The sequence below is a fragment of the Aspergillus niger genome (genome assembly GCF_000002855.4).
Source record: "Aspergillus niger supercontig An02".
Classification (NCBI taxonomy): Eukaryota; Fungi; Ascomycota; class Eurotiomycetes; order Eurotiales; family Aspergillaceae; genus Aspergillus; species Aspergillus niger.
Window position 1 is genome coordinate 3,596,846 of NT_166519.1, and position 10,803 is coordinate 3,607,648.

The window sequence follows — 10,803 nt, forward strand, 5'->3', positions numbered from 1 at the left end:
CGGATGCTTATGCGTGTAGATAGCGACGGATAACTTTACCCACGGATGATCATATACTCAAGGGTATCCAAAGGCCTCCCAAACATTGTAATGCATTGGATTTTGAATGTCGTCTGATTAAGGCCCTGGTTTAGTGGCCGACATATCTCAATTCCACGAAGGCGATTCCTATATACGGATACCTAATGGCGGAGCCGCTTTGGACTCAGGCAGGCCTCATGAAGATTTTTATCTACAACCACTTTGCACCTACTGAACGCATCAGTAGTAGCTGGACTTTTTATTAGGCATATTGTTTATGTGGCGCTAATATTACATTGTGTACATTGAATTGCACCTTCAAATAACAACCCCGTTAGAGCCGGAACCACCTCCTTTCAACTCCCACAATGTGCAAAATTCAAAGGGGCAAGGCCTGCAACATGCACATGCCCGCAAGACAAATGAATCAAAGAGCAGCTGTGAACGCCGATGAACATCAGGGATGAAAAAGAACAGAAAAGGGTGGGGTGAAAAGCAAGATATATCGGGAGAAGAAGGACCTGAGACCTAACAACCGCGGGCATGTTGAAGTGACTTCCATCTACACCAATTTAGAGTTCTCGATAGTCACTTGGCCGTATCCTCCTGTGTCTCGCTTGGTGCCGTTGTGGGTTAACAGGTTGCCGGAAATAAGCCGTGTCTTCTTCCCTGGCAAATGGCGTACTGAACGTCGTTCTCTGTTGATTTGAAAATCGACCTATTCCGGGACCTTGCGCAAGACCGGAATTTGGTTGAAGTCCCATCATTTGGGGCATGTGGAACATATTCATAGATGGCTCTCCGACGCCGTTGTAAAGGTTCGGTGTGGCATAACTGTTCACATTATCGCCATACATTCCTGGGGCAGGATTAAAATTCATAGCATTCATGGGATTCCACGACTGATCCATATTAGGTGGAAAGCCACCAGACGAAGGAACACCCATAGCGTTCATAGGATCAGACAATGGCATCGCAGGCATACCCTGGTTCGGCATGAATCCAAAACTCCCGAACGGCATCTGCTGGCCGAATGGAAAAGCTGGAAACCCGGTCACAGGCCCAGTAGCCTGTGGAGTTTGTGAATCGGCCTTGTCGTTTGTCTTCAATTTCTTGGACAATGAACTAGGGCTTGATCCACCAACAGCGGTACGCGGAGTTTCATCCTCTGCAGGTCTTTTGTTAGAAGCAGGTTGACTAGGCGGAATTGGTGGCAAGGACTCCGTTGTTGCAACAGGCCCTTTGCCTTGAATGGCTGTTTTGTCAATGCCCGGACCAATGTCATTTGCCTGTTGCTTGTCCTTCTCTTTCTTCGAATCAGCCTTTTCAGCTTCGTACTCTTTAATCTTGCTAATAGCCTCGTCATCAACGGCAAGGTTATCGAGTAACACTCCCTCCGTTCCACAGCCAGGGCATACAAAATCGCTCTCGATCAATGCATTGGTAATACAATCATTGCAGTATGTTCTTTGACAGCATGGAGTTCTCGTGGGCTCTAAAAACATTCGCTTGTCAATCGGACACTCTAAACCACGTGCTTGCAGTTCTTTGCTGTACTCTGCTGCTGCCGCTTCTGCCGCGGCTGCTGCGGAGGCTTTGGCTTTCTCCTGGTATAATTCCCAAGCTGCCTTGTCAGGCTTGGCTATGACAAAATCGCCATCGGCATTGACCATGACACCTGTGTTCCTTGGATCCTCGTTTGAGCCGTCCAGGGTGAGGGATTCCGGCTTCTCAACCTTGGTTTGTAACGAACGAGGTATACCAGTTGATCGTTTAACTCTATATTTCCCATCAAATTTTGGGTCATTATTTGTGGGGCAAGCTTGAATCCAGTGTCCTAGACATACACCGTTAGTTTTCGCTTTCAGTAAGTTATGCCAAAGCAGCTTGCCTTTCTCGCGACAGCGGTAACATAGGTAGCCGGGGGGAGGGGGGTGATCAGGAACATTCACAGGCCTGCCCCTTCCACGGCCGAATGGAACAGGGGTAGCGCTATACGGGAGATAGATTGTCAATACCAGAAGAGGGGAGAGAAAAAAGTCTCACTACGCATAGACACACTTACTTTGCCATTTCCTGCTGCTGTTCTTTCCATTGGTTTGCTTGCAAATTGAAGAGTGCATTGATCTTCTCTTCCTCCGTCTGGGCATTGTTGAGCTCTAGAACACCGTTGCTAGTATTGGGAGATGCCCGAGTCAAGGGATATTGTTCATTACGGGGGGCACTGCGCGCATTGACTGGCATTTTCCCGGAAACATAACGAGCAGCACCACCCTTACCCGGGCGTGATGCAGGTAATCTCCGAGCTATGACGGACGTAGAACGCGGTATTATGCTGGTGTCATCATCGTATTCTGTCCCAAAAAACAAACGGTCAGTCCGTAAGGATCTTTTCTCTTAACTTCGACCACGAACCTGCTCCCACTCTGCCAGACGGGATTTTGGGAGAAAGGAAGGGAATTTGGGGGGGACCCAAAGTTGAATATGAACGGTAAAACCAGGGCAATCAATTTCCAGAAGCTACTAACCTTCTCCAGTATCTTCATTGTAGATAGACAGCTCGAAGTCAGTCCCGTCACCCAGTCTACTCTGATTGATAATTTCTCTTTTCAATTCGAAGACAGAGATACCGGTGCCATCAAAAGTCACCCTTGAAGGCTCCTTTTGAGACTTGAACTTGAAGTGAACAGAGGATGACATTGTATTCAATTGCACGTCAATGATGGTGTTGCGAATGTAATTAGATCAATAGAGGGGTGCCACTTTCACAAGAGATACACGAGAACAAAGGCAGACAAATGATAACAAGCAACAATCGGAACGGTTGGCAAATTGCAGATGACAGTTATGACGTATAACCTCACTCGTCTCAAATGCTTAGAGATCGAAAACCCAGTATCTATCGAGGGCTTTGCTCGAACTCAGTAGATTGAAGAAGCGTCTTGAGTGCTGCACGGCCAGTGTTCGAATCACTGCATACAAACAAGGTGTAAAGTCTGGTGAATACAGAGACTAAGCCAACTAGTCTGCAGTAAGATGATGTGAGTTATAAAGCTCTGCGGGCCTTGCCAGTATGTCAAGCAATATCAAAGACACCGCGATCCATCTAATTCGCGCTTGCGACCGAGCTCAAAGGATATGATTTCACGTAGTCGTTGAGAACAGCCTTGACGCACTTCAACAGCTTTGGGGCAATCAAGGCATTAGATAGTATATACGACCAAAGCGGACAAGACTTAGGGAGGCAAAGACGCAAAGAAGGAAAAGGGCCTTGAAAGAGAAATATGCCCGCAGGCTTGGGTGCGGGAGACAACGGCGTCAAAGCTGAATTAATCAGTATAACTTTCAAAGGGAAAAGACCAATATATGACGAGAGAAAGCAACTCGACAGAAACAAGGCAATCTTAAACGATCAGTGCATTCTCTAGGACATGGCAAGGGTATGATCAAAGCCTGGGGAGCGGTTCGGGAACAGTCTTCGTGGTGGCGAGCTAGCGCACTTGGTCACGTGGTTTCACGCCAGATGTGGAAAGTATAGAGTACTACGGAGGAGGTTGCTTGCTTAGATACTTTAACTTTCCCAAATCATGGTACTGACTTTATCTTCTGGTACGTGCTTTTGTTGGCCAGGAAGCAAAGGTAAACGTGTGTATTGCAAATTGCCCAAGAGTAATAGCTGTAACAAGAAGCGTTGCCGAACGAAAACGCGCTAAAAGTCCATGGGCCTGCAATGTAGTTAAGTATTTGGCGTTCACCACTTTCTTTTTGGGCTACAGAGAAACATGGCATTCCGCGTATAGATAGGTGCCAGAATAAGGCTTCCTACGTACCCAAATACGTACTGGATAACACGGGAGCCTCAACTTCATTAGGCTTTAAAGAAAAGCGTGCACTTTCCTATTACTTCCCTACAGATCAGTGAATACAGCCTTGCATGCATCGAAATGATGAAAGTGTTCAAATAATTACTTGCAATACTGGATAATGAATACTTAGGTGATCGCCGAGAGCTCCACGGGGGTGCATAGCACGGGCTTGAATGAAATCATTACTGACACTGCAATTTGCCCCTTTCTTGAGAGAAAATCATACCAGTTGGCTACTTGAGCCGCTACTTTCCCAAGCATATATTGCCTTGGTTCGCAACTTGATCGAAATTCAGTGAGCGAAAGTGGGGGTGTGAGCGGGTAATTATCTATGTGTGTATCAATCCGTTTATATGTTACAGGTTCTTGTTCCTGGCACCCCGTACCTGGTGCCTAGATGTACATGTGAAAATTTCCCTACGTATTCAATTGGCCCAGCTCAATCCGACCTTTGCATGCCCTTCTCTCCAACCCAGGATCCACCCCCTCTCCCAACCTCAGGGGCGCGCACATATCCATTCTTACTGGCTTTCAACTTTACACTGGTTTTACCAGGCAGGTAATCATGTTAATAGGCCTATGCGGAGGTTAGCATCTTGCCAAGCAGCGTGCCTTGGAGTCTTCAGTATATGCTAATAGTATGCGGCAAAGCCATATGTTCTGGGAAGCATGCCGTCGCAGATTATTTAATCCAGAAGGAAGGTTTCCGGCTTCTCAAATTGAAAGATGTTGACTCCCCTCGGGTAACTGATGGAGCCGACGGTGATCGCCAATTACAGGCGCTGGAGTCTGCAGAGGATGACAGTAGTCCACCACCGCACCTTATATTTGAGGACTCTAAGGCCCTCTTAGACTTCGTAACCAAACGATGGCAAGAACATTGGGTTACAACGGACATCTGGGATGTTACTATCTTAGATCGTTTCTTTCAACGCCCATTCTTCCTTCTAGTTAGCGTTGATGCGCCGGTGAGCTTGAGATGGAAGCGACTTGTGGACAGGTCTGGATCCCTGATAACCTTACGAGCATCGTAGCTAAGCTAACACACTATCTGTAGATGCCGAAACAGGCTGGTCGAACCCCCGTCTTTGGAGAAATTTGTATTATGGAACGACAGACATCTCTACGACAAAGATGTTGGACGCGCATATCTCACTGATCGGGCACAAGTACGACTGTTTAATTCCTCTTCGTCATTCGATGAACTGCATGCGGCTCTCAAGGCTCTCAATCTTGCCGACGAGCAGCGCTTACGGCCCAATTGGGATCAGTACTTTATGGAGCTGGCATCTTTAGCCGCTCAGCGAAGTAACTGCATGAAGCGAAGGGTGGGCTGCGTGCTTGTCCGTGATCGTCGTGTCATAAGTACAGGGTATAATGGGACCCCAAGGCACATTAGAAATTGCAATGAGGGCGGCTGTATGAAACCTTTAAAGATTGCATATTGTTCTGTTGATTGAATGTTTAGACACTTACTACGGCTAGGTCCAAGGTGCAACCGTGGTGAGGGTGGAGGTGTAGGTTTATCAACTTGCCTCTGCCTTCATGCCGAAGAGAATGCGTTGTTGGAAGCCGGAAGAGAGCGCATACGAGAGGGTGCAATACTCTATTGTGACACGTACGTCAATCCCCGAACGTCTGGAGATGCACGGCACATTGCTCAAACCGATCAGGTGCCCTTGCTTGACATGTACCGTCAAAATTACACAAGTTGGGATAACGGAAGTCGTATACTCGCAAGGGTATAATATGGATAACGATGTATGCTCTGTGCTGCCCTCACTTTGTCATTTCGCTGACCATAGAAGAGCGCTGCGATTCTGAATGCGGCCGGGGTAAAACTTAGGCAATTCTCTCCGGTACGGGCACTCCCTCAGCAATTCATCAGTCATCGCTAATATGTTGTTGACAGCCTCGAAAAGGGCTCATTTATCTTGAGAGTTCCGGGCATACTTAAGTAGGTTGGTACAACCTTGATATGGGTGCTACTCGGATCAGTAGATTTAGGTTTGGAATATCTGTACAGATTGCATACTCCTAGGTCATGGGACTAAAGAACTTCGGAGATAAGCTGTATATGAGTGTATTTTAGCTCATAATTTAGGCTCTATCCGCTCTAGCACATGTCCATCTGCAGTACTAAGACGCTATGCAGTATATAGATGTATATTGCCGGCTATGTCTGCGGCCGGCTCCTATAGAGTTCGGGTGTTTCTGCTCACTTCTATCGCGGTGCTGCCAGCGACGCAGCAGCGAAATTGTTGGGCTTAACACAAGGCTATCTTTCGGTTAGCTGTTTACGTACTGTAGTCACCTGCAGTTGTATTGTGTGACTTGAAAACACGGACGATGCTCCCGTGCTGTGCATGTCATGGTGGAACGAAATGTTGTAAGTTAAATGGTGGCTGCTCAGAGGTAAGGCGCCAACTGGGCTCAGGAGGAAGGAAATATTAGTATCTGCTTACAGGTAGGGAAACATGCGGCGTGGGGAGGGGGGATATAGATACGTAGTAATCAATGCTTTCAATGCTCATGGCAAAGGCGGTCAAGGTTTTATTGGGTCCCGCTGTCCAATTGACCAGCAATAAAATGCATTAATCGGTACCAAAGGCGGAACATACGGATCGGGGTTTAGGGAGTGAAAGAGAAATGAGCTAGGGATTACAGTCAGACTACAAAAATACCTTTAAAGAGGTAAATTTTGGAAGGGCAAGAAAGCTTTATAGGAAGCAAGAAAGAGCAAGATGGAGTTTAGGAGTAATGAATATACACATCGTTATGGAGAGAGAGCAATATCATAACTGGAGATATACTTACCTACTGAATTAACGTAACTAACTAAAAGTGGGTTGTTGCGAATGACTCAGCTCGGCATGGCCAGCCATGGTGGGGTGAAGAAGAATAATCGTCCCAAGTCAAATTGCGACTTTTTCTATTCTCAAGACTTTATTTTCGAAGACCTACTGCTGGGAGTGGCCGCAAAAAGACTGGCCTTCAAACCAGCGGAGACCTATACCCCTGTTCAACATTTCCAGAGCATTTTTGCACAAGACATTGGTAGAACACATGCCACAATGCCTACGGTACATCTGCTAGATTACGTCGCCGGAAATGTCCGCTCCCTGGTCAATGCGATCAACAAAGTCGGCTATGAGGTGGAATGGATTAAGTCTCCAAGTGATCTGAAGAATGCAGAGGTAAAACAAAGTGATATTACAAACCACACAATGTTGCGCTAACTGTTTAACAGAAGCTCATCCTACCAGGTGTCGGTCATTTCGGCCATTGCTTATCTCAACTTTCAGAGGGAGGCTACTTGGATCCGATCAGGCAACACATAGCTTCCGGGAAGCCATTCATGGGAATTTGTGTTGGTCTACAATCACTTTTTGAAGGGTCTGAGGAGGACTCAGATGTTCCGGGGCTGGGATTGATTCCGATGCGGATGCAGAAATTCAATCCCGACACTAAGAGTGTACCCCACATAGGCTGGAACTCTGCTATAGACACCAAAATTGGGTCTGCGGATAGTCAGAGCTTCTACGGATTAGTCCCAAGCAGCAAATACTACTACGTCCACTCCTACGCAGCTCTCTACACCCCAGGGCTCCTTGAGAAGGATGGCTGGTCAGTCGCCACAGCTACTTACGGCGAAGAAGAATTTGTCGGTGCTATTGCACGAGAGAATGTCTTCGCGACTCAGTTCCACCCGGAGAAAAGTGGCCAGGCTGGATTACGGACTATTAGCGCCTTCCTAAATGGTGATCGCTTTCAAATGCTTACCCCGCAAGCGTCGCTCTCCTTGGACAAAAAAGATGGGCTGACACGTAGAATCATTGCCTGTCTTGATGTTCGCACCAATGATTCTGGTGATCTCGTCGTCACGAAAGGGGACCAGTATGATGTTCGTGAAAAGGACGGGGTAGATACAGGAGGCCAAGTCAGAAACTTAGGGAAGCCCGTGGACATGGCCAAGAAGTACTACGAACAAGGGGCTGATGAGGTGACGTTCTTGAACATCACTTCCTTCAGAAACTGTCCTGTTGCAGATGCTCCCATGCTGGAAATCCTCAGGAGGACCTCAGAAACTGTCTTCGTACCGCTGACTATCGGGGGCGGTATCAAGGACACTATTGACACAGATGGCACTCACGTCTCAGCCCTTGATGTTGCGACAATGTATTTCAAGTCTGGTGCCGATAAAGTCAGCATCGGTTCGGATGCTGTTATCGCAGCAGAGGAGTATTATGAAGGGGGCGAAAAGCTGACTGGCAAGACGGCTATAGAATCTATATCAAAAGCATATGGTAACCAGGCTGTGGTCGTGAGTGTGGATCCTAAACGTGTCTATGTGGACGGGCCAGAAGATACCAACCATCATACAATCCGGACAAAGTACCCGAATGCTGCTGGCCAGACGTTTTGCTGGTACCAATGCACTATCAAGGGTGGCAGAGAGTCTCGAGACCTCGACGTCCGGCAACTAGCGAAGGCGGTTGAAGCAATGGGTGCTGGTGAACTCTTGCTAAATTGCATCGACAAGGACGGAAGCAACAGCGGATTTGATCTGGAATTGATCAGTGATGTGAAAGCCGCCATTAAGATACCAGTGATTGCCTCCAGCGGTGCTGGAAACCCCGAACATTTTGCAGAAGTCTTCCAAAATACTACGACTGATGCCGCCCTAGGCGCTGGCATGGTAAGTAATAATTTCGTTCAAACCGGTCGAGAACCCGTTTAGTTGGCTAATTTCTTATCTAAACTTTCACAGTTCCACCGAGGTGAATATACTGTCAGCGATGTCAAACGTCACTTGGACAATGGAGGATTTCTCGTCCGCAGGCCTGAAGTGGGCAATTAAAGCTATGCTTCTGACCGATCGTGAGATTTTTGACCACATTATTCCTCATGGAGCACGAATCAGCCTGCAAGTTATACAAGCACGCTCTGTTTTCTTTAAACTGACATACTTGGTTAACCGAAGCGAGCTTGCGTGTGATGGGAGACCTACTCTATCCGTATTCTGAACTCTCCGCTTAACTGACTTTACCTGCACATGTACACGGCATCTACGAGTGGGTGGATATACTATTATTGATTCTGTTATCTCGCTTGGCTAGCAGTTTTTTTTGCAAATGTCTTTACACCAACAGAGGAGGGAACTTTGCGGCCTTGCGTCACAAGGCTCACATCCGCTAGTCCTCATACGGGTCTCTGTAAATATGCATTTATCCTTCCACACCTCATCTGTGAGGCTTTTATAATGAAATTACTTCAATACAGCCACTGGTCAGAACGTTCATAAGCATCTTATGACGTAATCAGCGAAAGTCAGAGACGTGTCAACATTCTAACAATATCGCAAAAGCGAGTCTCATATGAAGCTTACACATAGTCATGATGTTATTGTATTGGGAATATTTATAGCCAGAGGTGGTTTGCATGCTAATCTACCTTAGACGTGAGTCGGGGTTAATACCGTTGAGGTCCCGGCAGCGCAATCTAGCAGGACCACTGCGTAGCGACACGTATCTATACAATGCAGTAGTAAGGAACACTGTAACCTGTACCTACTGCTCAAGTGATAAGTTATTTCTATCTTTTACATACCAAGTACTAGCGGAGTGCACCACGCAATATCAAATACGACACGTCGTACCAAGGCTAGGTCGTATCTTGATCCAGAGGGTGGGGTAACCAAGTTACTAATGATTCTATGCCCTGTGACTTCTTGCCCCACCACAGATAACGGATCACCCCCTCTTCCCCAGCAGACGCGCTTAGGGTCCCCTCACCCCTACGGTATTTCGAGTATATAGTGAAAGCACAAGAATCGTGCGGACGCTGTTCTAGACCGCTACACTCACAAGATCAGTTCACTCAGCGTGGAATATGGTCCTACTCAAATAGCTCCTCTACACCCGAGGAACGCACCGACATCTCAACCCAGTTGTAAGAGGAGATGAGCTCAATCATGCGCTACACTCCGTTCGCTTCCGATATAGAGTTCCCGTTTTATACGGCTTTATCATCACTCAAGATCAATCACGACAAGCTTGACGATGCTGCCCGTAAAGTGCTAGGTCTCTATGAAGTTCGACCTACAGACCTCCCTAATGCCTCCTGTCGAATGCAGATACATGGGAACGCCCTAACAAGCGATGAGTGAGTTATGATCTACTGCGGGCTTGGATGTTTACGAGCAATGATATACTGACAAGCCGCTTGGTCACCAGAACACCGGCTGGGTTTTATCGAGCTGAAGGATTGATCAAGAATGTCAATACACTTGAAGAGTACTCAAACATCGATAAGGCACATATTCTTCAGCAGTCCGCGAAAACGGTTGGGCACACACTTATGGGCTAATCAGAGTTATGCTGACTTGTAGACATACTAGATCTGGGATGCTATATGCGACGGCACTATCTATTCGTGCCCCTCTTTGCTTGCGTCATTTTTCATCTTGTCGTACGCGGATCTAAAGAAATACAAATTTCACTATTGGTTCGCATTTCCGGCGCTGCACTCGAGCCCTTCCTGGGCCCTTCTTGAGAAGACCGAGGAAGCTGGTAACTCCGGTCAGACTAGAGAAGCTGTGTCACCAGCTGGAGGTCTAAAAGATGCTGAAATATCAAATCTCGTGGAAACAATCAAGACATGGAGCTACAGTGTAGAAGACCGCCAGCGAGGGTTTTTCTTAGCCAGGAGAGTTCATGGTGCCAGCAATGGAACAATAGTTGAAAGCAACTCAGGGATCACCGACAATGTTACGGAATCATCAAATCACGATGGCCCACGGTGGAGGATTGCTCCTCTCCTAGCCTACGAGGATGGCTTCTTCAAAGAAGCCAGGTTTGAAGACTGCTTCGTCTGTTTCGCTGATCCTTCAAATTACGAGGATGCACCCGGCTGG

General features: G+C 47.2%; 4 protein-coding genes across 4 annotated transcripts; 3 read left to right on the forward strand and 1 right to left on the reverse strand.

The window, feature by feature from the left end:
* Positions 1-593: 593 nt before the first annotated feature.
* Positions 594-2,721, reverse strand: An02g14870 (uncharacterized protein; the record flags this gene model as incomplete). Its single annotated transcript, XM_059746825.1, has 3 exons — positions 594-2,013; positions 2,087-2,375; positions 2,550-2,721. 3 exons carry the CDS (start codon positions 2,719-2,721, stop codon positions 594-596), a joined length of 1,881 nt encoding a protein of 626 aa, XP_059605753.1.
* Positions 2,722-4,452: 1,731 nt separating this feature from the next.
* On the forward strand, positions 4,453-5,711 carry An02g14880 (uncharacterized protein; the record flags this gene model as incomplete). The annotated part of the gene is made up of 5 exons (XM_059746826.1): positions 4,453-4,474; positions 4,539-4,887; positions 4,945-5,306; positions 5,373-5,505; positions 5,561-5,711. 5 exons carry the CDS (start codon positions 4,453-4,455, stop codon positions 5,709-5,711), a joined length of 1,017 nt encoding a protein of 338 aa, XP_059605754.1.
* A 1,250-nt stretch (positions 5,712-6,961) lies between these two features.
* On the forward strand, positions 6,962-8,748 carry An02g14890 (uncharacterized protein; the record flags this gene model as incomplete). The annotated part of the gene is made up of 3 exons (XM_001400581.3): positions 6,962-7,084; positions 7,138-8,586; positions 8,659-8,748. The coding sequence occupies 3 exons, from the start codon at positions 6,962-6,964 to the stop codon at positions 8,746-8,748; spliced, it is 1,662 nt and encodes a 553-aa protein (XP_001400618.1).
* A 1,113-nt stretch (positions 8,749-9,861) lies between these two features.
* Positions 9,862-10,803, forward strand: An02g14900 (uncharacterized protein; the record flags this gene model as incomplete). Its single annotated transcript, XM_001400582.3, has 3 exons — positions 9,862-10,052; positions 10,124-10,232; positions 10,288-10,803. Coding segments are annotated over 3 exons (816 nt in total), but the record flags the coding sequence as incomplete, so codon positions are not given.